Source organism: Pezoporus wallicus, unplaced genomic scaffold, assembly GCF_028554395.1.
Source record: "Pezoporus wallicus isolate ANWC-B61680 ecotype Strahan unplaced genomic scaffold, APGP_CSIRO_Pwel_v1 contig_10656, whole genome shotgun sequence".
In the NCBI taxonomy this organism is placed as follows: Eukaryota; Metazoa; Chordata; class Aves; order Psittaciformes; family Psittacidae; genus Pezoporus; species Pezoporus wallicus.
Window position 1 is genome coordinate 128,634 of NW_026636108.1, and position 25,995 is coordinate 154,628.

The 25,995-nt window shown below is 42.4% G+C and overlaps 1 protein-coding gene across 3 annotated transcripts; it reads right to left on the reverse strand.

Moving 5' to 3' along the window:
* Nucleotides 1-1,192: 1,192 nt before the first annotated feature.
* On the reverse strand, nt 1,193-25,206 carry LOC130593703 (merlin-like). Of its 3 annotated transcripts, XM_057399050.1 has the most exons (19): nt 24,778-25,206; nt 21,673-21,921; nt 20,148-20,265; nt 18,124-18,249; nt 17,638-17,760; nt 13,767-13,850; nt 12,928-12,996; nt 12,625-12,707; nt 11,278-11,353; nt 10,695-10,832; nt 8,897-8,971; nt 8,048-8,161; nt 7,485-7,607; nt 6,707-6,924; nt 5,734-5,836; nt 4,899-5,026; nt 4,183-4,333; nt 3,287-3,496; nt 1,193-2,317 (listed from the first exon to the last, which is right to left on the reverse strand). In XM_057399050.1, exons 2-19 carry the CDS (start codon nt 21,678-21,680, stop codon nt 2,282-2,284), a joined length of 1,983 nt encoding a protein of 660 aa, XP_057255033.1. In that variant the 5' UTR covers nt 21,681-21,921; nt 24,778-25,206; the 3' UTR covers nt 1,193-2,281. The 3 variants fall into 3 exon arrangements, with proteins under 3 accessions (XP_057255033.1, XP_057255034.1, XP_057255035.1); XM_057399051.1 differs by lacking the exons at nt 17,638-17,760; nt 18,124-18,249; XM_057399052.1 differs by lacking the exons at nt 17,638-17,760; nt 18,124-18,249; nt 20,148-20,265; nt 21,673-21,921; nt 24,778-25,206 and adding an exon at nt 15,250-15,648.
* Between the last annotated feature and the right edge of the window lie 789 nt (nt 25,207-25,995).

Here is a 25,995-nt window from a genome sequence, read left to right on the forward strand (position 1 = left end):
TCTGGGGCAACCAGGGTTCACACTTCTCATGCTTGGCTCAACTGAAAGACAATCTTACATCATCCTCAGCACATCTGTAGCTGCCTGTTGTAAGTGGTCAATTCTGCAACTGAGTATGAGCATCAGAAGCACTAACATATAAAATTTAATTGTAGCAAATATTTCTTTAGGTTTTAAGCAAACTAATACCCAGGTGGCACTTCTCTTTGCCTCCCAGCAACAGCCCAGTACATCTGACTTCACCTGTGGCTGTAACAAGCAACCTTCCAGTAGATACCAGCTCTTTCAAACACGCATCCACGTATGCAGGAACATGGTGCACATGAGCAATGCACAGCAAGAAGGGCTGGGAGCCAGCAGGCTGAGAACAGCTTGTGCACATAGACTTAATTTTTAAGCTTTCAGTGTGACCTTGTCCTTTCTTTCATTGTGGTATACTGGACCAAGTCCAAAGAAATAAATCGTCCTGCTTGTGGGGCAGTTCTCTTTCTCTGTGCCCGATGCCATGATGCAGCTCAGCTACAACAGCAAAAGAAAGCCCCAGCATATATGGCTGAAGAAAGGTACAAGTTTAGTTACCGGTGGCAAGACACCCACACACACAAAAAGGAAACAGGAAAATAAGGACCAGGGAAATTCCAGCGCTCCTCCCCAACCCCAGATCTAAGAATGCCATGTTCAGAGTTGGTTTGTACTGGTTTCCTCTAGGACCATTTCCTATCTCATCACTTTCCAGAGTCTGGCTAATGTTACCTACCCAACCCCGAGACCTTGACCGGATCTGCCTCTTCAGCCTGACACCTCTGACAGCTTCTCCACCTCACACACAAGGCTTTTCCCAGATGGATCTGAAGATGTATATGTAATAGCCAATAGTCTGCAAACATCTCGCATCAGACAGAGCTGTGAAGAGAATTAACACACACCACACCCCACCAGCAACTACTCTCAGGGCTGAGAAAATTGACAACAGGACACCACTGCAGTTGGATGTTATGTGCATCCTGCCATGTAACTGTCACAACTGGCAGAGGTCTGAGAACAGAGCAGGCTACAGATACTATCCCCCACCGTGCTCTCAGTCTGTTGCAGATGTGTACATGGGAGATTTGTGTGTTTGTTCTTGGAACTTGCCTTGTTAATGCTGTTGCAATAGTGACACAACATTTACCTCAAAGCTCTTACTAGCAGGTGGAAATGGGAGCTTTTTATTGAATGTATTTTTTTAATCTTAGCTTTTAGAACAAGCTATTTAACAACATTACCATTCATTTTTACAACACATGCTCAACAGTGCTACTACTTCAGCTACAGCTGCTTACTGTCTGCTTCCCCAGGCTGAAGATTTATGGTGAAACAGACAGTTAAACACACACAAAACCAGAAAATGCAAGTAGGTTTTACTAATGAGGCAGACATTTTGCTGCATGCACCTCTCCATCAGAGACAAGTCCAACTTTAGCAGACACCAAGAGCATCTTTTGTCTCTGTCTAATTTGCAAGCTGCGTTACACAGAACTGGGGAAACAAGTTAATGTATGCAAAGTTTGCTGGAGCGGCAAAAGCAACAGCAAGTGCTTGATGGAGTCAGAAACCGTAGAGAGAAGAGAAGCTTTGCATTTCAAACAAAGGATTCCCCCAGGAATGAGAGGTATTTGAAGATGTCCACCTCTACATCTGGAACTGAAAGCTGAGATTTCTCACAGAGAAATGCAAATCAATTAAGTAAACCAAGAAGTGTTTGGGGAGGAAAAGAAAGGATTTGGCAGGCAGACACCAACATGCTGAGCAGCTCTGTGGGACTCCTGTCCCATGGACCTGACTGAAAACATAATTAGTCTATTGTGTAGGTAAACACCAAGCTCGTGGACAATTTTCTTCTCATCCCAAACATCTCCTGGCCACTTGCTGCCTAGCATCCTTTCTACATAAGTACAGTACCATACTGGGAAGTCAGGGCGCAAAAACACCTGGGGGAGGAAGGTTTACTGAAGTATAAAGTGTTTCTTCAAAGTGCATAAGTAGTAAACAACACTCCTCTGGGTTTGTATGTTTACCATTGTACCCAAAGACTCCACGTTACACTGGCAGTTTCAGTGCTCCCAGCTTACATTACCTGCTTGGAAGCTGAATGGCACCTCTCTAGCTAAAGTACCGTGTCTCTTAAGCTGCTGCCTGTCAGGAGACAGAGCTGTGCAAGTGTCCTCATATAGGTGCAGTCTGCAGCAGCCAAAAAAGATGGCCACAATGCCCTACCAGTCTGGTAAGGAAATGAGAGGCTTCAAATGTAGATCACATCCGAGTCGTGCTGCTGAACCTACAGACAAATCAAATAGGAAGAATTAGTTCCATCTTGAACTCCTGCGTAAAACAAAGTAATTCCTTTGGTCCTGTACTTGCTTTACCTCCAACCCTGAAGCCTTTTGCAAGATGCCCTGCAATAACTTTTTCTTCTTTCTCAAAACCAAGCACCCCTACTATTTGGATAGGTTAGGCTTAAAAAGTTGCTTGTAACTTGCATTAGAAAGAGCTGCTTCCTAATCTGTTGCTACACTCAGTTGCTCCTTCTAGTTCTAAGCACACAACCCTGAAGATTCAGGTCTTGAAGGTTATACACTAGAGCCTCTAAATAATCCTAAAACCCCTCAGTTTTGTTAATATAGAACAACAACAAAATACATCAAGCTTTCCTTATTGCCAACACCTTGCACAATTACCTATTGCCAAGAGAAAGGTGACTTCCTTCCCACTGTTCAAGACTGCATGTCCTTACAGTTCTTTTCACTCATTAGTGCTTCAGTACTCTTTGACAGGGAACACACTGGAAGAGAACTGAACTTTTGGAAGTCTAGGCACTTACCAGTATCTTATTCCCTGTGCTTAAAAGAGGGATTACCTGGTTTAAGATACCAATAAACCTGATATACAGGCACAATATGTTTTAAGCTCTCTGTACCTTGGAGTGTATTCTCATTTCCAAGCCTGGATGATACAAATAAAATTTAACACAGATCTTTGTACTATGGAGTAGGGCATTTCTGGTTCAGTTACCAACACAGCTTTGCATTCCATCTTAGATCATGCAAAAAAACAGATGGCCTTAAGTTATCAACAGTCCCAAATGGTGCACACCAGTGCAGGGTCTCCAAACTCATTCAACAGCCATGCCTTGACACATCATTTCAGAGGCTGTGACAAAACAGGTCCCTAAAGCCAGGCATTATTGACCTCTCTGAACAATACACTTTCAGTGAGCATTTGGGAATTTACTTACAAAGCTGATTACCTTTATAATCTGTTTTCTAGTTCCTGTGCCCACACTGCTGGCAACCAAGGAATTGGCTTGGAAAGAGGACTTTTCCACTGGCACCGTGTGCTGAATTTTGTTGGTACAAGGCCAGCTGCTTGTAGTATTTAACAAGTAAGCAGGGAAAGGTCTTCGAAGATTTATATCCAATGAATCTCCAGTTTCAAAGGTTTTCATCCACAATGGGGTCTTTAAAAGAGCACATGGAAATTTAATACCCTCTCTATCTCAACTCTTATTAAGCCCAAAAGAACATCAGATACAGAGACAGAAAATAAAGGCCATCTTCCCTCATCATTTTTCCAAGCCTCCATTCTCTCCCTAAAACCACTGACTTGGAGCCATTTTGCTACATGTGGAACAATCTGGAAAGACAAATCCAGCCCTATTCTTGCACTGGCTCAGGAAGAGGCTGGAATGTTTATATAAATAACAAGAAACTTCCAACAGAAATCTGGGTTTAGTTCCTCACTGCCTTGAGAAAAAAAAAAAACACACACCAAGACTCATGACTTTCAGCAACCACAAAGCACGTGAATGAGAATGTGATGCAAACGATGAGGAAACACACCTAAATGTGTTATTAAGTTACAACAATTTAGGCTGCTCCAAGACCTTAAGCCCTTACTGTGATTGCATAATCTGTAAAATAAGGTATTTCTTGCTTATGGTACTGGTATCCTGCCCAGGAAAAACTTCTTGGATGTTTTGACATGAAATTTTCCTTGTCTTTGTTCACACTTTTACTACTTTACTATCAAGGGTACTACAGCATGTGCCTTGAACTGAAACACAGCAATTATATTTGGCACACACATACTATTCCCTTTAATGGCTCATGCTGAAAAGGTGGCAGGTATTTGGGGTATACATACATTTCCTAAGGAGCGATCCAATGATCCCAGGACTTCATTCCAGTGAGAGCAAAGCCCAGACTGTTTTTCTTCTAGTTTCAAAGCATGAATTTCAGATTTCAGTTCTTTCAGTCGATCTTCAAACTTTCTGCTCTTTTCTAAGTAGTCTAGCCTGCAGTCCACATGTTAGAGACAAAAAGCTTATTGGCATGACATAGCTCAAGAACTGGTGTATGTGGAAGGAGGACAGAGGAAGGTCTTAGTTACATTTTGGGGCTTTGATAGGCAGCCCCCTGAACCAGGGAGAAGGGGGTTCACTTCCACCCTTCAGCATTCACACACTTTTTATCAAGCATGTCCTTCCAGACCAAAAGAGGGAAAACAACCTCCATGTATGAGATCAAAGCAATACCATATTTTAACACTAGAGGGAAACTTCTGTCCTCTAACGTGCTGTTAAACGAGCAAAGTTTGCCCCTGACATAAAGCTCTCCAAGCCAGAAGGGTTCTGGACTTAGGGCTTGATGCCACCAGAACACTCTTTGTGTAAACAGCTAGTCTTACACAGACATGATCCACACCAGCCCAGTGAAAGGCTCCAGACGTATGTGCAAGTAGGAGGCCATCCTGAAACATTAAAAGGGTGAACTGTGATTCCCAGATACTACTTTTTTTTTCCTTTCTGTACTTTCCATGATGAGCATACTCCTTTATTTACACCATAAGCATAATGATACCTTTCTCTCTCTATCTCAAAGGATAGTCTCTTGAGGTCAATGTCCTTCAAATCCAGCTTTATGGATCCTTTGTCAAAGTTGGCATCTCTGGTGTCAACTGGCGAGTATTGTGGGTACTTGACCATGTGCTGAAAGAGGTGACACAATCACTGTCAATGAAATCTGATTGCTCAATTTGGGGTTTATCTCCCCAGTTTCCGCAAGAATGCCATGCTGAGCTACTCCATAAGTTACCTATAGATTCTGAGACACACGGATGCTCCTGCAGCCCTTCCCCTCTACCTGAGTGGCCCCAGATGAACTGCTTAAGTCCGTAACACACAGATTCAAGGGCTGAGAAGTATCCTGACCGCAGTGTTCTTATGTATTTCAGCAGACAATGGAAACCCATTCTCAGCAACACTGGAGCAGAGGAGGGAGTTGGGGCATGCAGCTGCTTTCTTGCTGGTGACAGCTTCATCTGCTTTGCCTAAAGACACTCATGGGCTATGTCCAAGCCAGGACAGCTGGCTCAGAACAACAACCTCCACGAGGTATTGCCCAACTGAGATGGCACAAAGTCAATACTGGGTATGAATGAAGGCAAGACAATCTCTGCTCCCTGAGTCCAAACAGCAGTCCTGCATCTAACTTTTGTCTTGCCTTTCTTCTCATCCTGACTCACTGCCCTGAACAAATACAATTTCCATCCTAGCTACACTGTGTTTAAGTACCACTTGGTCCTTTAGGTCTTTGTCCCCCAGCCGGATGCAGACATGCCACTACTCAGCTTGATGGGGGCTATAAAAATGCAATCTCTGAAGATGAAGTGGTACCCAATAGAGCAGGAACTTACAGGATAATTAAGCCTGGTTATGTCTAAGAGTTTCTGCTTTGCTTTCCGTTCAGCCTCTCTGGCTTCATGCAGATCTTGTTTCAGATGCTCTGCTTCCTTGGCTCTGTAAAACAAATACCCTGTCATGAAAGGTTGATGATTTCCAGTATAAAGCAAGACATGGATTTCAGAGCTAGGCACCTCACTAGCTTCCAGAGAACAAGATCCATTATTGTGAGTTATTCCTTTACCCAAACATACTTGCAGTGGGTTGCTCAGATGGAGAACTAAGTGGACACAGCAGGATTGCTTTCAAAGACAATCCTGCTCAAACTGAAGGCTGAAGGAACATGTTTTTCCTACTCCTAATTTCCATGGGCTCAGTTATGACCTGCTGATACAGATGCTGCAGGGTGCCAGAAATCCTTCCCAAGGTGGGGAGAGGTGCAACATAATCTGCTCTTTATTTTGGCAAACTTTTTGGCAGTATCCTAAAAACAAGCAGAAGGCCTTTAATAGCAAGTTAAACATCCTCTGTCAACAGGAGTCTGCTCTGAATCATCAGGCATTATATGGAACACACAAACTCCAAGTGGTTTATGTTCCACAGGAATTTACCTGATTTACAGTTCTCAGAGATCTTAAAAGGATATAAGAGACCACCACTTGGTACTAATAAATGAGAACAGCCTCCTAACTCACAGAGTATACAGACTGGTAAAGGCAGATAGCTAGGCAGCCAGTGCTCTTTTGATAACACTCCACAGCAAATGCATCTGCATTCTGGACCTGTAATACTAAACATCTCTAAAGCTTTGTATCTGATCCTCTGGAAACTTCTCAACCTGCATCACAACCACCCTGTACCAGGTGAAACAAATAAGATGCAGGAAGGCTTAGTCACTCTTCCTCCAAGGCTTAGCTGAGAAAAGCAGCACATTCTCCACCCAAGCGTCCCTGTACAGCCACACAACCTCACTCAAGCAAACCTAACCTCCGGTCAGACTCCTTCACCAGCTTCACTGCTATCAGCTCTGCCTCCCGCATCTTTTGCTCCATCAGGCGTTTCTCCTCCTTGGTTTTCAGAGCTGTGATCTCCAGCCTCTGTCGCTCTTGCTCAGCTTCTGCAGCATTCTGGGCCAGCAATTTTGCCTCTTCTTCTGCAATCTGAGCTTTCTCAGCCAGCAACTCTGCTGCCTCCTGGGATCGGAGCTAAGAAGAAACCATTTTTCTTAGTCACCCTGTCTAGCATCTACAAAACCAGCCCTGAAATAGTCAGAAGAGGATATCCTTTCCCAAAAGATCAAGTGATAAAAATATTATTCCTTAAAACTATAGTAAACATAACTATAGGGTCTGGTGTTCCTCCTCCCATCCAGAATTGCCTCACTTCCTTCCTGCTGCTCACCTCTACAAAGCAAGGAACTGGACAACGACATCAACCAAAAACTGAAGTTGGCCCCTTCAGTTGCCAGTACACCATGCCCCTTTCTCATAATTTCAGCTTCAAGGTTGCTTCCTTTCTTCCCTCTTTGCATGAAGAAAGCACTCTGAACCAAATACAGGGAGCAAATGGCTCCCAGCAAATGGAGATTATGGCAGATCAAGACTTCCCAGGAATTCCAGCATGCCTTCTCCACCAGCAGTCAGAAACTCTCCAGCCTTGTCCGAGCCATAATTCCTGGTGTCTCACAGGAACCATAAGGAAAAGAAGCTCCTAAACCAAGAAAGGCTGTCAAGCATGAGAATATTCAGACTAATGTGCTACTCACCAGGGCCTCATTGGCCTGCCTGGCTTCATCTTCCAGCTGGAAAAGACGCCTTTCCAGCTCTTCTTTGGCTCGCTCAGCTTCTTCTCGGAGCTGCTTCTCCCTGGCCAGCCTTTGATTCTCCATCTGGAAATAGAATAAGCAATACCACGTTTGTGGGTTCGCAGCAGAATATCATCTTGGCCAGAGGCAGCACAGCAAATGAATCTAATGAAGAAGGGGCTGCTCTCTAGCTGGTGGACTGATACTCACCAGAGATGCAGTGCTGAAGCTGCTTGCACTTTGCAGCACTGAACTCCTTTAACAGGTAATACTGGTTATTTCAGACCTCTGGAAGAGCACCTGGATCAATCTGTTACATACCCCACATCTTTGCGATCACCGATTCGGTTTCACAAACATCACTTACATCCTCAGATGCTGTATACACACCAGAGCTGTTCCCACATCCAATCCTGCTGCACTTGCTAACCTCCCACACATATTGATGCAGTGCATGGACAGAAAGGGCACCAGCTGGAAAAATAATCAGTATTTTCAACAATAAAGGAGGAGAAAGAACCTACCTTTTTCCTAGCTTTTTCTTCCCTGGCTTGTGCTTTCATTTGCTGGATCTCTATTGAGTCCACTTTTCTTCTCCTCATAAACAGATCATGGTTTCCAATGCACAACTGCAAAATCTGAATATGAAAAGCAAAGCAAATGTGATTTTGACGTACTTGTGCCCCAGCCAGAGATATGAAGAGCCCCACATTGGCCTCACAGGACAGAAGCTCCCTATTCTGACTTCAGCCCTAGTACTGGCAGTTGCTTCCCTTCAAAGCAAATCAGCACGCAGGGCAGGCATACCCACGTACATAACAGCTCAGAAAAGTTCATAATAGGAGGTAGAGTTCCTTCTGTCCTTCTTCCATTTCCTGAATAAGAACAGGCAATAGATCTAGGCCATAAGTACAAAAGATGTAGCTGTGGGAACAGTCACCTGCAATGGCCCCTCCACAAGCTCACTGAGAAGTGCCCCAGCCCCTGTGGTTGTGTTAGGAAGCAATCAGTGCTGATGCCAGCTGATTAGGTCCCTTCCTTGTTGCAGCAAAGGAGAAGCAGTAGCTGATTAAGAACCTACAGCAGCCAGACAGGCAGATGCTAGAGTGGCTTTGCACCTTTCCATATGCTACACCCTGTGCTTACAGTATCTGGATTTCCTTTTGTGATTTGGACCTTCTTCCACATCTTGCTTTCCACCCATCATCTCTCCTTCCCAGAGAAGACAAATGTATGCACCCTGACTTCCTGGACAAAACAATCCTCAGGAAAAAAATGCTGAAGCTCAATAGATTTTACAAACACTATTTCTTACTCAGATATCAGTCAGTATTACCAGACTCAGTTTTAAAGAAGGAAAGCAGGACACTTACCAATTTGTTTACTTTGAGTTGAGAGGAAAAGAACTTGAAGACTTCTGCTTTTTTGTCAAGAGGTTTAATAGTTAACTATACAGGCAAAAGAGAAAAAGAAAACACAGTGAGGAGGAAGAAAAACAAAGCTGAAACTATTAATACTAAAGCAAACTTTAGGCCATCTCCACTTCTCTCCAGGGAAGCAGTGATTTATGGCACAAGTGTGGAGAGAGTGATGCAGAAATGTTTTTGCTCAAAAGAATCAGAACCTGGGCTGCTGTTACCCAGGTTCCTTATCTCCTCGCACAGCTGGCTATGTTAGAAGATACAGCCTCCCACAGACCCACCCTGGTGCCAGTTTGGATGGTGGTTTTCATAATAAACCCACCTGCACACTTGCACTCTATACTGAGAACATTGGAACAAGCACAGGTTATCAGGAAAACAGAATACATTTAAACCCCAGAAGCAGTCATACACTTAAAAGGGAGAAAACAAACATCTCTGAATAGCAATCACTGCAGGTGTAAACAAATGTATCAAGGCCTGAAGGATGACTTCTTCTGACCGTAACAGTCCTGGAGCTCCTGCTTCCTCACATTTCAGCCCTATCTCCCAAGCTGTTTCCAGAGGACATGAAGAGCTTTCATGCTGCCAGGTCAGCACACAGTTTCACTGATAGATGTGCACAGTTTGGCTGCATAACAAATACAGCTCCATACTTTAAGATCCTGTTTGCCGTGACTCATGGGTTAGCTAGCACTCGATTCCTACAATTCATTTACAATGCAATGTATAATTTCAGGCCAGCTGAGTCACCAAGATCATAATGTCCTACAGCTTGTTTCACCTCGTAGGTAACAACTGGTTGAATATGTTGCCTGGTGAGGAACAGGCTGTGAATGTGTCACCGAGTATAGTGGAGCTTTGATATAGGGCTGTGCAACTTCCCAGCAGTAGGGAGCTAAAGCAGTTCATTTAAAGACCAGAGGGGAAGTTTAATGTCATGTATGGATCAAACTTTTTGGAGGCAGAACTCCTGCCTGATTTAATGTGTGCACATCTAACTCCAGACAGCAAACCTCATCCTCACTGTTTTTCGAAAGGCCTGCAGAAAATGGAACAGGCTGTGCTGTCCTTAGGCTGATGAATTCCAGTACCAGTGTAGTTTTCCTGGCTTTGTTTTTCTGATTATAGCCTTCCATGTAGCCACATGATTTGCAATGAGCCTAAATTTCACCCGCTCCCCACAGTACTTCCTACAAGTAAAAGATAGACTCTGAAATGACAGTGGAATTGCAATGGTAGGGTTGTGCTGACGACCGAAATCATTCACTGACAATCTGACAGAATTCAGGCAGGAAAACATGTGGATCTCCCTGCATGTCTCCTCTTGCCACTGTGCTTCAAAAACCTCATCTACAAGGACAGCTTCTGCATGTGAAAATGGCATTAAGTTTTAACAGATCATCTCATTCCTGCTGAGATAACTGAGGAAGGTGGCATTCATAACATCTATCTTTTTTTAGACAGCAACACACTTGTTTTCAAAGGACAAGCAGCAGGGAGGGAACCAGAACAGAGGGCTCTGCAAGTTTGGAAAGCTCAGAGAAGCCTCTGTCTCCTGGGGGAGCAGAGGATACACACAGCACATCAGAAAGGCAGGTCTGTTATTTCTAGTGTTGTAACAAAGCTCCCCAGGCTTTCCCCCTTCTCTCCCAGTTTCTTTAAACAGAGACAGCTTTCAGCCTGTTCCAAGAATCCCAGTCCACACCCATGCCCATATAAAAAGAATAATATATCAAAGCCATCATACCTCTTTCTCACTATAGGAAATGTTTCTGATAGCACTCCACTCAAACGACTTATTTGGAGAGAACCTGTTATTAATGCTGTAGATATGAATACCTTTGGCATCAACTCCAAGTAAGAGATCTGTGTGATTTTTATTTTGCTAAAAAAAGCAACAGATACCAGTAAATGCCATTTACAGTGACATTAAACAACCACACACAAGAACCACACTCTAATACACTGAGATTTATCAGGATTTTTAGGAAATTATGTTTCCACAGACTATTGTGAATAATGTCACTGCTAGCTAATAAACCCAGTCTTCCAGGTTGCCTAAAGCAGCTCAAACTTTTAGTCTGCTTCTCCTTCTTCCCCTTTACATACCCAGAGCTACTCAAGACCTCTGTCAGATTGTAAAACATTAACTGGTTTATTCACCTCCTCACTTAGCAGGCAAGTCAACCAAGCCAGGACAATCAGTAGACAACCCACTATCACCACAGAAAACCAGAAGTCAGAATCCCAGATCCAAACTCACTGGAGGGTTTTCACAGGACAGTACCATCATCTACAGCAATTGAAAACTGCTAAAATAAAGCACTTACAGCAATTGGGAAATAATTGACCCCATACATTTCCAAGTCTTGGGCAATTTTCAGGTAGTTCATCTCAGCTTCATCCCTAGCGAATAAGGTCATGGTTATACTTGGAGATTACTTTCCAACCTTCCTCTCCTAGCTGACTCTAGGTTTCCCATTTAGAAAAGAAGAGGCAATCTGCTCCTTTGTACTTTCTTTAGTTTTCCCATTTTACTTTCAATAATAGAAAAAAGGACAATAAAATGAGCATCGCTAAGGAATACAGTCAAGCTGTACCTATTTTGAATATATATATATATGGTGTAATCTTTATTAAAATGCAAGTCCAGTCTTATCCTCATGTTAATGTTGCCACTCCATCATTATTATATCTTGGAAACCTACCCTACCATTGTTTTCCATGACGTGAGGGTATTTCTTTCAGGAAACAGAGTTCATTGAGAAATGAGTCTTGAACAAACTCTAAACAGAGCTTTGGGCAGAGGCCAAAGAAGGGTGAGAATCTCTCCACCCACCGTTCTTCTCCCTTTGAGGTGAGGCATCAGTAAGTCTTGAGGAAAATATTCAATGAAAACAGTGCTAAGAAGTATCTAGAACAGCCAAAGAGAAACTGAACCGAAATGCTAGGAAAGGCTGTCTCTGGGAGCCAGCAGTTCCTACTTCTTGTTTAATTGAATTTCCAGACATGCTGAATGTCTCAAAGTAGCTGTATGTCCACACGGAGTAGCACTAAAACTCAGTCCTGGAACTATGATGCTGTGTCTTTACTGTTTTGATTCCCTGCTAAGTACACTTCCAACTTTTGAGCCAGAGTTTTCACAAGGTATAAAATATATCAGATTCATTCTTTTTATCCTAGGGGAAGACTGGTGTGATAAGGCTCCAGAAAGGCAGCTGCTGCATAGGACAGACACACCAGCAACTCCAGGCAGCTAATGGCCTTAAATGAAACTCTTAGGGCTAATTGCAAATTCAACACAACTCGGACCTTCTGCAGGAACTTCCCTCTGCTGGCATACATGGACTCTGATGAGACAGGACTCTTGGTTTCGGTATGTTAGGTCATGAAGCTCTGCAAGAGCCCTCAGCTTCTCTGTTCACTTCAAAGCAAACCCAGTTTACAAGCATCTGGAGCCCTACACAAGACACTTTTTACACCAGATGATGTAAAGATGCTTTTTACCCCAGAATGGTGCGTGTTTTCATCCTTAGTTATAAATTAACCTATTAATATCACAGCTTTGAAACCACAATGCCTTCGCTCATTCTACAAAAGCCAAACTTCACTGAAGACAGCAAGTAACCAGTTACTGAAATGCATGGGATTTACAAAGAGTGAAATAATTTCAGTACCTGGCGATACCCCTGTGCTCAGCATACCAAGCAGTAATCTTTTCTTCCCACATCTCTGCTGTCAGCTGATACTGCCTGAGGACCTACATAGAAAAAGAGGAGTTTGGTTTCCTTTGAAGATACATATACATGTGGTGCCTCTCCCAAGCAACATGAATGCAGCAATGCAGTTCACAGCGTGGTCATTTTACCAAGCTCGGGGCAGATGCAAACATTTTCTAATGCTCTGGTTAATTCCACAGCAATAGCTGTGTTGCAAAGAGTAGACTTAAAGATTTGGCTTTATAAAGAATAAAGACTTACCCTTTTGGGTAAAAGCTCATCATGGGCTAGAAAGCCTGGCTCATGAAAATTTGGGTCATAGTCACCATACTGTCCCAAGAAAAGAAAACATACTTTAGTTTGTCAGATTGAGAATGCTGAAGAACTTGTCACTTGCACAGTTTAATGCAATTCCTTGAGACAAATTTTGATTTATTTCTTTTGTAGACAGGGTAACACCTAATAAACAGGTCCATGGAAGTTCCTTCCAAACTTTGTGCTGTGCATGTGGCTCCATGCGTAGGTGGTCTGTAACCTTAGACTTCAGCCTTAGACTGCTGCTCTTGGTAACTGCAGATACGAAGGAATCTTCCATGACTTCATACCCTCCTCTGAACTACAGGCTACGTTCAGGAGTGTAAATTCCCCTACTCATTCTTATAGCTACTCTACATAGATTGGGATGCTAAGAATTTGTGTTCACCTCCTGTCACTGTGCAAGTTTGGCTCTCGGTGGCACGAAGTGAGCTATGTACTGAGAGATCCTAAATCCTTCTATATTGAGATCTGATGTCAGCACCTGCTGTATCTATGGACAGTTTTTAAACCAACAGGAAATAATTCTAGCTGAGAGAAAGATTACTTCACACCATTAGGTCCAAAGAAATCCCTTAAGTTGCAAAAGCATAGTATATATTAGCAAAATCCTTGTAGTGGCATCTAATGCTTATTTTTCTAGCTGAGCCTGTGCCTCCCAGGATGACCAACTTCTTTAACAGCAAATTTTAGCACTGTTGTGTTTTACACACCACCATGTAAATGTGCTGATTAAAAAAGGACAAAAAAAATCTATTTTAAAAAGAGCACTTCTATGCACAAACCTTGGCCTGAACAGCATAAGAAGCCAGCAAAACTGTTGCTTCCGGAGAACAATAGATTTCCTCATCCAGTATTTGTTTCTTAACCTGAATCAAGAGAAAAAGGGAGCAAGTTAAAGAAGCTCAAAGTTGGAACTTAATGTGAGGCTTGAAATGAAACTAGACATGCCCAGACTATAACTTGGCAAACATCACCATTATAAATTAATAACAGTAACAAAATGGCATTCAGAAACACAGGAAGCTTTTATTTAGTATTGCATTTAATGGGGAAAAAAAATCCCACCTTCTGAAAAAGAATGGATTATAAAATTGTTAATTATTATTAATTTAAGTCACTTCAACGATTCTTTCTCTTCCTGCTTTGAAAAAGTTACCTGTACCACATGTAAAACATCAGCTTCTAGACTGGAAGGGACCATCTAGTCAAAGCAGGTCCAACTAGACCAGATTATCCAGGGCCGTCCACCTGACTAATGCTGCCAAGGCCAGAGACATACTGAAAACCATAACCATAGAAAGGTTTGGGTTGGAGGGGCCTTAAGATCATCAGTTCCAACCCACCTGCCATGGACAGGGACACCTCACCCTAGACCATGGCACCCAAGGCTCTGTCCAACCTGGCCTTAAACACTGCCAGGGAGGGAGCATTTACCACTTCTCTGAGCAACCTGTTGCAGTGCCTCAGCATCGTCATAGTAAAGAGCTTTTACTTATCTCCAACCTGAATTTCCCCTGTTTAAGTTTAAACCCATTCCCCCTTGTCATATCACTACAGTTTTCAGTATGTCATATGTTCTCAAGCTTTTCAGATTGAGAGAATAAAGGAGACCCCACAACAGACCAGTTACAGTGGCCTAAGCACAACAAAAACATATGGGCTTAAAACCAAAAGCCCAGTATAAATGGTGGAGTCTATTAACATTCATTTCATTTTAATACACCATGGTGCTACCAAGATCAGAGGTGTAAAAGCTTGGAAGATCCTGCTTGATTTTAAATCAGCTGTGTAATATTTACTTGAAAACCTAGAGGGGAAGGAGAAATTAATCTTCACAAATCCTCCTCTCAGGTGTGATGTATTCAGCCTACTAACAAGCACAAGACTAGGAAATTCTGCATAATACACAGTCTTAAACATTTCCAAGAAGAAAAATCACTTGCGATAGCACGGAGCTCTCTTTACAAATGCACTTTGGCACTGTAGGTATTGTGAACCGAAATGAACCATCAAGAAAGCTTTTCTTTTAAATGTAGTCTCTTGTGAGCACAGTATATGAACCTGAGTAATAGTACAGGGAAAATTCTTTGTAAGCTGTTAAAATGGAAAGAATGAAAAGATTGAAACAAGTTTTCTTCCAAATTGGAAAGCTCCAACTTTCATACTCCATGGTGCAAATCATACTTTGAGAATTCAGAACAACTTCAGATAAATCAGTTCTTACAAGGGCATTTTGTTACGCTTCTTTATGAAGAAGCAAATTACCTGATGTAGAGACAGACAATGTTTAGCTTTAGTCATTTACATTTATTCACACCTTTTTGCAAAAAGCTGTTATGCCACATTAATTTGTAAAGGTCTCAATAGTCAGGAAGAGCCAAAATGTGGAGGCATCCAGATGTCTGTACATGTTTTTCCTATTAGCATCCAGGTGTGATCTGAAGTTCTTATAGTCAGGAAACGCTGCAAGTTCAAATTTGTTTCGGTCTTGTTTTCCTCCTTTGGAATGAGAGGAATTTGCTAATTGCATATCTGCTAGTCAAGGCAGGTTTGAGGAGAAGAAAGTGAACAAAATCAGGATTAAAAGGCTAGGAAAAGAGTTCTGCCCCTCATTCTTTTCCAAAATTAGCTTTAGAAGCAAACTTCCAAGTGGTTAAGGGCTCTGGATGAAGTTCTAGATAGTATAGAACAACAGCATTTTCCCATTACTTCATTAACACATCCTCCTCAGGGAAGAAGTGTGTTTACTGTGTTTATTTACAGATGCAAACTGATTTTACACTCCATCTACTTGCACAAGCACATACTGCTGAAAGCTATCAGAATAAAGCAACACACCAGGAGGCTGTAACTGGCAGAGGGACCACAGCAACTCAGCAGAGAAGCTGGATGTCACAGACATGGGAACAAACAGCTAACCAAGAGGTGACCATCCAAAACTCAATGCCTGGTTATCTATTGCTACAGATACAGCCTCTTTCTGCAGCTATAGAGCCACAGCATGGCTTTTTGTCATTGATGCATCTTAATTCTGATAACAAAGCACCACACACCAAGAATTTGCTCCTTCATCTGCTTTTTAAATGGAGATCCCTAACAGTTTCTGGCACAAAAGAAAACAAGTGGCAAATAAAAAAGCTGCCTCTGCAAAGCTACTACCATCAATGCATGTGTGGGGTTAATTACTGGTTTTACTGGCTTTCATCTTGTGCAAATTTGTAAGAACCACCACAGCCTACAGACCAAGCTGTGTTCACACAGCAGCAGCTCTGCTCTTGAGGACAACACTGTTGTCATGCAGCTCCCCAGTAGATGCCCCTATGGCAGAGCTGAAATGGGTTATCTGTAATGAGGATTTCTCAGAGCTAGGGATTTATCTTGCTAGCATGGGTAGCATGCATCCAGTTCAATGGGGTAGGGAGGACAACTCAAACTGGCTAATGTCACTGACAACAACTAAGTGTGTGCAAGTCTGGATGTTCAGAATACCAACCCTATACCCCTATACCAAGGGAAGAGCATTTCTCATCCAGGGGCTATCAGACAATATGATGATGCCTCCGTACTTTGTCTTTCAAAGGATCACACACTATGGTCAGTCTTGTGGTTTGAGTCCTAGCTGTGTGTGCTGCTTCACTCCTTTTGAAACTTGCTACATGAATCTGCATTTCAGAATGGCTATCAAATTCTATGCTCTTTTTTCCCCCCAGTCCTAAATGAAAGTTGGAGGACAGGTGAGGAGTTCTTGTTTTCTAGTGATTGTGCCGTCTACAGTCATACACAAGATCTCCCAGTAATCCCCTGGGCTATTTTTAGGAACTGGCAAGTTTTATTTTCAGGGATAGGCTGTAGTCACAGGTCTTGCTCTATCTGCAGCTGATATGGGTGAAAAAGTTTCTCACGCCCAACTGCTTACCACCATTCCTTCCCCCTGCTCCACCTTCACATCTGCCACCATGACTGCTTGTGTAGTCACCCCCCCACACTGTGTACATCTAATAACAGGTCTCTTCTAATCCTGCTCATTTTGAAAGAACTAGGTTAGGGAATGGTTTCATGAGAGGTTATACCAGCAGGGCTAAGGCAACAATGACAGGGAGCTGTTGAGACTCTCTTCATCCAATTTAGCTGCAGCCAGAGCAGACCAGATGACACAGTCTTCAAGATAACTTCTGGAGCTGATAAAAATGATGGCTTCATCCTTTCCCAGCACTGACCAGTTAGTGCAGAAGCCACACAGCTCTTCAGAGCCAACCTTGCATGGCTTTTCTTTTTAAATATATACTACAGGAGCAAAACAAGTCTGGAATGTCCATCTGGGGAATTATCACCCAAAAAGCAACGTGTAAAGGTCATTTTACATGAAACTACAGGTCTCGGCAATTTAACTCCCATTCCTAGTACAAACAGTAAGAGAAGCCATCAAGAGAACAAAAACCTGAAGAAGGCAAGCAACATTCAGCTTTACCAGGACACAACAGCACAGCAGTCAGGAGAGATGTTTGTATTCATAAAAACAAGATCTTTACAGAGACACTGATACCGCTGAAGCCAGCAAAATCGTTGAGACTACAGCTGCTGACAAGACCAAAGACCATACAAAAGCATTGGGGTAAATACAGAAGGAATTCATGTTTAAAAATTGTTTCTGACCTGAAGGAAGAACAAATGCTGGGTAATTTCCTGTAATAGTTCCTCTTCTACCTTCTCTGGGTAGAATTTAGCCAAAAAATGAAAGCTAATGGGATCTTCCTTGGGGATTTCTTGATCTAAAACCTGTTTACAGATAAAATAAAATCAGCAGCAAAAATAGTACATAAGTGTCTCAAAATAATATTCCAGGGGAAAATCAGAAAGCAGACAATAACCCACTCAATGCAACCTTTACATATTTTAGAAGAGAGGGCAATGCTGAGCTTTAATCTACTAGCAATCAGAACATCTAATGGTGATTGCTCTGTGATCCTTCAGGTCACATATAACAAAAGCAATCAGACCAGAACAAACTTCACTCTTAAAATAATGATACCATCTAAAATGGAGATTTCGTGTAACACATTCCCCTTCAGCTCCTGTGCTTAAATAAGTAAATCTTTTTATAAGAAGAAAACTGCTACGTTGATATTTTGTTTCCTATACCTTTTTGTCCATCTTTAACCAGGTGCACATTCCTTTTATTGTGTACTGCAAGCCAAAGAACCACGTCTCCCTTAAACCAAGTGCTCGGCACACCAGGTCAAACAAGTCCTTTCCCTTCCACTTCATCTAAAAGAGAAAAGAAAATTCAGAAAAACAGGTATGTCTTGAATTTGCTTCATTTTAGTCAGGCCAAATAGGCTACCATTTGCCTTTCTCCTATGAACTCTTATTTGACCTTTAGCTTTTCAATGAAATATGCCTACTGCTGTCTACAAAGGTGCAACAGCTACCACGCTCCACCTCTCCTCTTCCTCTCCTCCACAGAAACATTCATAGAGCAGCTATAGTCCTTTAACCACAGCATCAAGGACTTTCCGAGCATGGGGAATGACAACTGTACTACTGATGTCCTAGGACATGGCAAGGCTTCATTAGTATTTGTAAAATCTCATTCAATAGTTTATACAAATTGGAGAGACTGAGAGGGGGCCAGGGGAAATCAAAGGAGTGTCAGGGCACAGGGAAGAAATGCCAAACAGTGAAAGAAAATCCACCTTTCACATACCTTAGTTATTTCTGTGGCACCAAGCCAAGCCTTTATGCTACTCTGATTTAAATGAACAGAAGTCTCTCTTCTAGAGTAATTTAGTAGCCAGGCTCCACCCACAGCAAACTTTGCTTAAAGGCTCCAGAATTCACACATGGATGAGGCCTCATTTTTGCACTGAGGAGGCTGCACATCTGTTTCTTCTATTTGGCTACATGTTAAAAAGATGATTTTGTCTATTTGCTTTGGTCCACCATGAAAACTTGGGGGGGGGGGGGAACGGGACAGGACAATTTTTAGGTAATATCTGGATGGAAAGCAGAAAATCATCCCAGAAGAACAATACTTGGGGAGAAGGGAGAGATAGCAAAGGAAGGAATACATTAAGCTGGATTTGTTAACAAGAACTTTGATCTCTAAATCAAGTTTTCCAAACCCTTTATTTTCACTGATCTAGAATACTTGCAGGGAGAGCTGTAGGTCACATCAGTGAGCTGCTTGTGAGTAATCTGTTCTGTCTCTGAGGGACATAGTAAATGAAAATACTAAATGCCCCACAAGACAGTCAAGTGTCTTACTAGAATTGCCAGTCCCATTGGACCTCAGTTTTCAAAATCCTCTTCTCCCAGTAACTGTGTGTCTTCTTGCTTTTGCTGGATGATTAGGAATTAATCAGGCACAGTTCTGTCTCCTCAACAGCGCAGCCCAATTCATTTAGCAATTCCTCACTTGCTGCATTTATTTTCTTCCGTATTTTCCTGCAGTCATGGTTTGTCTATCCAATTTACTAGAGTGCCATAACTACCAGAAGAAAAGCTAGCTTTTTCATTTGATCATTTTTGCCTTCTGCCCAGAGATACAAAACAGCCATAGTAGTTAAATAAACTGGAGTTTACAAATGGGAAATTTGAAGAGAACATCCCATATCAGCTGAGTGTAAAAGTACCATTTTATAACTTACTTTACAAGCAACATCTTAGGTTCAGCTCTGACCAGAGTTCTCTGTCAAAGCTGCTCAAGGATGCTGTGAATGCTCCATCCCTGGCAGTGTTCAAGGCCACGCTGGACGGAGTCTTGGGTGACACGGTTTAATGTGAGGTGTCCCTGTCCATGGCAGGGGGGTTGGAACTGGGTGATCTTAAGGTCCTTTCCAACCCAAACCATTCTATGATTCAAAGTATATACACAAAGTATATACACAAACAAGTCCTGCATCATGTGCTGGAACGCTTATGAAGAAAGCGGGCTTACTGCTAACTTAGCAGTGTCACAGTCAAATGAATTTCATGGAACTGCTTTAAATCCTGACCAGTGCTGTTTAAAAGAATGCATCTCAGCCTGAGTAATCCATTGCTTCTAAAAATAACAGATCAGTTTTAAGGCCATCCAGAACTGATAACCTGAACATTTCAAATGTATGTCTTGCTCATACAAAGGTCAGTTTCCATCTTTCTGGCATACTGCTGAGGACTCTTACCTCACAGCTGAACTCCATTTCAGCATCCACTGTTACAACTTTGACTTTAAAAGTCTTTGGTTGTTTCTTCTTCAGGCCTCGGATGGACATATTTTTTAGTTTATGAGGACAGCCACACCTGAAATCAAACATGCATTACCTTTAGGGCTGGAAATCCAGTAACATTTTCTTGGCTAGATTCCACAGCAGGACAAATCCAAACTTGCAGAATAAAGTCACCTCTAAATATGCATTTAAAATTCAGTTTGATCTTTAAATTTAGCTTGCACCTGAAAATAAATTGCTCCAAAATGTCATTCCAGCCTTTCCTCAGACCCTGGCAAACACTGGGTTCCTACAGTACTAGAAAGAACATCATTCAGACCTCATATTGCAAGATCCAGGGGCTTGCCTCTCATTACGGCTGAAGACATCTAGGGAACCTTCAGTCCAGTCCTCATGCTCCATGCAAGCACCCCCATCCATGCAATTCAGCAGTCTCTTACAACAAGACTCTGCAATGGATACAATACTTGGCTTTTGAATAATGCCAACAGAAATATGACATTCCTCATCCCTTTTATGTATCTAAGCACAATTTCCTTTCTCAAAGGTCTGTGTGGCATGTACCAGCGGAAGCTCCACTTGTAAAACAGTAAAGTGCTACATCACACAGCAAAACCTTATGATGCCAAACCCAACTCAGTCCTTTTCCATTAGTTATGGCACCTTGAGCCACTAACCTACTGAGTTTCTTTACAATATGAGATCTTCACTCCCCGACATGATACAAATGCCAAGAATAACTGCAGTGACATTAAGCTGAATTTACCATGTTCTCTTGAGCATACTAACTCATTGTGACAAAAGTTAATTTTCCCAGTGGGCTTCTAGTGAAATGAATTTAATTTTGCAGAAGCCTACAGAATATGCCTTCACAAATCTAATATTCTAAGAGCTACTGACTGCATGCCATCAAGAAAACTGATATGTGCTATTTCCACAGCCACAAGGGTTTTGTGGATACCATTCAAACCAAATGTTAAAAGCTGAGGTTAAATGACAGTGACAATCTGCACTATGCAGGTCTCAGGTGTTTATTTCTGAGCACATGAAATCAGCCTGCAAAGTTTTCTTCTTTTTACTTTATAAAAAGAACAGCTCAGACTTGCACAACCCAGTTAATATCTGTGAACTATATAGGTCAAGAAGAGGCTGAGGCATTCTTGGTTTCCTACAATGTAAGACTATTACCCTGTGGCAGACTTCCAGTCTCTCCTTAAGGAATTCCAAAATAAAGTTCTAGCTTAAACTGAAAGGTTCCATTTGTCTGAACCTGTCAGGATTTTATACATTATCTTGTCCCCTTCTTTGCTTCTGCTGATCTCAAAACTGGATTCCAAATGTACCGATTATTTTCAGCTTACCCTTGTATGTGCCCCTCAACCAGGAATTTGAAGTAGCTAAAGAGGAGGTAAAAGGTATATGGAAGTTTTTCTTTTCAAATTGTAAGGAAGCTGAGGCAGAGAACAGATGAGTCAGTTACCAAATCATATGGACATCCGCAGTAGAGTTCAGAACAAGTACTGGAGACAACTCAGAGCAGGGAAGAAAGGCTCAGGTGGAAATCCATCTTCCTGACACCACTGAGACCAGTTGAGGAGTCCTCTCCCTCCAGTCAGCTGTGGTAAAGCTTCTGCTGAAGTCTTGTCCAGCTGTGGGGCAACACACTTGGGAAAGATAATGGGTGAACTGGAGAAAATCCAAAGGAGAGGTCCAAGGGCTACAAAATAATCTGTGGTAAAATGAAAGTCGTGGTTAGTAGAGAGCAAAGGGAAAGGCGTGATAAAACACTGTAACATCTGCTCTTCCTGACCACAATGGTTAGAACAAGGAATAATAGGCTTAATTAAGTTGCAGACAGGTTGAGGGAAATTCACTAATAACAGTATGATGATGCTGGGAAAGCGTAGGATGGAATTTCTATCTTTCTGAACTTCTATCCAAACAGTATGACAGTATCTGCTCCCCACCTCAAGATGCAGGCAACCACATGCCCCTAAAGCACTCTCCCCAACTTCAAGTGTTCTCAATTAAGGGAAAAGGAATATTTAAAACCCAGAAAATTACCATGGTAGAATGGTGTGATGTGGCCACAGTAATATTAACAAGGAGAGCATCACGTGAAGGCACCCAAAAGCAGTAATTATTCCAGTAATGTCATTTGATCTCTGATCTGCAAGCTGCAGCACAGCTACCAGGAAAAATCCATGTTAACCTGTGACATTCCAAAGGTCTTTCCTGACCAGTTTTCCTCAAAACCAGGGATTTACTGTAAATAATGGTACCACTGGATACAGCAGTTGAAGCACGAGAACTACAAACTACAACGCTGGAAACAACTCCTTCTGTGAGTTCTAGAAGAAACACTAATGGATGATGACAAAGAAGAAAAAAGCTTCACAATTCATTATTAAGATGTAATTTGAAACAGGATTTAAACAGGAACTTAGGTTTAGGGCCAGTACAGAACATTCTCAAAGAGTTTCATATGGAAAATGCTGAACCGATAAAATTGAACTGCAAAAGAATGTACTCATTTTCTCAAAATATGACAAAAATACTGGAGCCCTTCACTTTCCCTTTGAAGTACTTCCTTTTTCTTCTATAACCTGGTTGAAATGACAATATAATTTGTTCAACATTTCCAATAGCTTTTTTTTTTCCTTTCCAGAATTTTTATTCCATGGAAAAGTACATTCTGACTCACAGTGAAAAGACATTTTTGAATATCAAATTTTCCCAAGAAATGTAAACTGCATTTTAATCAATAGCACTGGTAAAGAAATAGAAAATGTTTTCACACTGAATAGCTTAAATGAGCGTCAGATACTGTCAACATAAGCAAAAGCACTTAAAAGTCAAGTTTTTTGGGAAAATAACTTTTTCCTAAGTTACTTCCTAAGATTCCAAGTAAGAGGAATCTTGCCGAATAAGACAATCTGGGTATGCAATCTTTTGTTAAAGTGCAAAAGCAATCTACCCTCTAGATCCCTGCTAATAACAACACTTAACTGTGAATCATGTGCAACGTGTTTTCAAGATAGAGTTTCTGTCACTGAGCTCCAAGTGATTTATTTCTGCAGTTGCCTCAGGGACCTAAGCTCAAGACCCAGAAGCAGTGAAATGCGATAGATCAGAGCGTGCCATAACCTTACCAAGTAACACATTAATCCAAAATAGGGTGGGATGATAAAAAGATTCCTGTCCAGCCAGAATCTGGGAACAGTTCAGAAGCTGTGAACGTCCACAGCTTCTCCTGCACCTCATGAAAACCAGCAGAAAGATGATAAAAGCTTTGCTTGATGAGGGGAACAGAAGTGCAGTGCTGAGGAATATAATTTGCAGGAGCTAAACAGTCCTGACTCTGCCTTTTAGGGTGTTCATATCAAGATGAAAGAGCTGCCATCCACCAGCTCTGACTCGATTACAGTCTTCTTCAGTCTTGACGATGACAAACTAATGCCTGAGCAAAACATGGGGGTGCAAGGGAAACTGGGAACAGCAGGCAATAGCTGGAAGAACTGGCAAGGCGACTCTTGCAAGGACTGATGCTTATCTATCACAGCACTAGATGGGCAGTGGTATTACATCACTGTGCTGCATTCTATCAATATGGGCAATAACCCACACATCAGCTGCCACTTCCAGTATTAAAATGACAAAGAAGGAAAAAAATAAATCAGCACATGCACACACAGAGGCCAAGCTCAATGAATTCACCAGAATTCAGTACATTAGAGACAGGTAAATACACCAGTGAGCAAGCTGCAATTAACCTTCCCAAGAGTAAAAGTACTATTTACTTTCAGTTTAACATTCCCAAGGATGCTTTCCAGGGCTCTCTATAGGGTATAAACATTTCCCTTCACATGGCACTTGCTGTCAGTGACAACAGTGAGCTATTACCATCCAATCACACTTGGGTCAGCCACACTCTGTTCCCACACCAACAGAAAAGCCAACCACACTTTTTAAGGTGAGACCTCCTTAGTCTCAGCTGCAGACATGTTAGGAATTAATAGCAATTGTGAAACCCCTCTGTTACCCCCTCCAAAAGCAGTCTGCCCTTAAAGACCAGTACTGCACAGGGGCAGCAACTGTACCAGCTGCTAGCAAAGTCCTTACACAAGCTAGAAATACAAAAAACCCCTTTGGAGTGCAGCATGGTTTAGAGAAACAAGGTTTGAGAAGTGTTTTAAGAGGCACCAACAGAAGATGCTTGAAGCCTCAACTGCAAAAGTACATTAACACAGCTCCTACTACAATTTGGAAGTCTCCTGTCATCGCTGAGGTGTTTACTGCTCCTCTTCATCCCAAATTCCCCTGACTCACTCTCCCAGCTCCTGAATTTTGATACTTAAGCTCAGAAATTAATGCAAGCCATTTGAATGCAGACAATACAGGAAAGCTCTGTGGGCTTTTTACCATTGTTGACTCACACTTCTGCCTGCGCTCCCTGCCCTGCCCAAGTAGCAATTTAAGCAAAGAATTTGCTGCTTTAAAATGGGTCAACGACATAAAGGTTTTTCCTTAGTTCCCAATCTACAAAAGAAGTTATCTGAAGTCACCAGCTGGAATCAGAACTTACCTCACAGATCATTTTCGGAAAGCAGATAAGGAAAAATCAGTTCTTTTGAATCCAAATGTCCATCTTTTCCAGCAGGCATCAGTATCCAGCCCTCACAAGTTCTGCCACTGAAAATAAAACCCAGGAATAACTTTTATACTTGATCCCCTTTCCTTTGTTTCCTATGAACTGCAGCATGTTAGCGCCCTCTGAAAAATCAAAGGATTGCTTTCCCAGGTGATATGAAAGGCTCTTAACCATTTCCTGCCTGGGCCAGCAAGACTCCTCCCAACTTCTCGCCACTGCAATTCACCCAGTAAGGCACTAAAATAAGAGAAACCCACGAGTCTTGCCTTGGAGATCTGCAAGAACTGATAATGAGCTTCCAAATAACTCCTTTGAGCGTATCTGAACAAAGGATTTCAGCAGTGTCTCCCCCCATACAAAGAACAGCCTGGTCGCACCATACCCAACCACCTTAAAAAGGGAAGGAAGCCGCACAGTGCTGTCCTGCGAAGTAAACACGCTTCCCTACCTGCCCTCTTCTATGGTGAGTGCTGATGGGACAGTACCACCCAAGGAACCTGAAAAGTGAGGGGCGAAGTACTTGCCCGAAGGGATGGTCGTAGCCTGAAGTCACAGGAAGAGAAACCACCAGCCCCATGAGCTGCCAGGGCACATTACCTCAAATGCAACAGCAGAGTAAAGACCTTTTCTTTGCCATTATTTAGTTTGTAAGGTGGGGGGGGTGTTCCCTTATTTAGTGATTTTTTGGTGGGTTTTTCCCCCCTTCCATTTTTAGATACAGACGCTGAATTGGGTACACATGATCAAGGACAGCAGGCCAGCTGTCCCTTCATAGAGGCTACAATCATTCTGTATTTACATGGCAAAACCTCAAGATTTGGCTCATCTATGTAACAGCAGGGGGAGGAGCACAAATCTCCTGCCTCCTGAGGTGCCTGTTGGCACCTCCACACAGGGACTGTGCTGGGGACCAGCTTCACCCTGAGGGTGAACAACAGCACCTCAGCTCACACAGCTCAGCCTCCTCTCCTCCTCCTTCCACCACCCCCCAGTCCTGCTGCAAGCTGTGTCCGGCCCTGCAGCACAACCGCTGCTGAACGTACACCCACATCAGTCATTTATAGCAGAAACCAGGCTGGATTGAGCTGTGCGAACCCAAAGACCAGGTGCAGGGCAAGTCTCGCTACAGGCAGCAGCTGCCTAAGGCAGCAG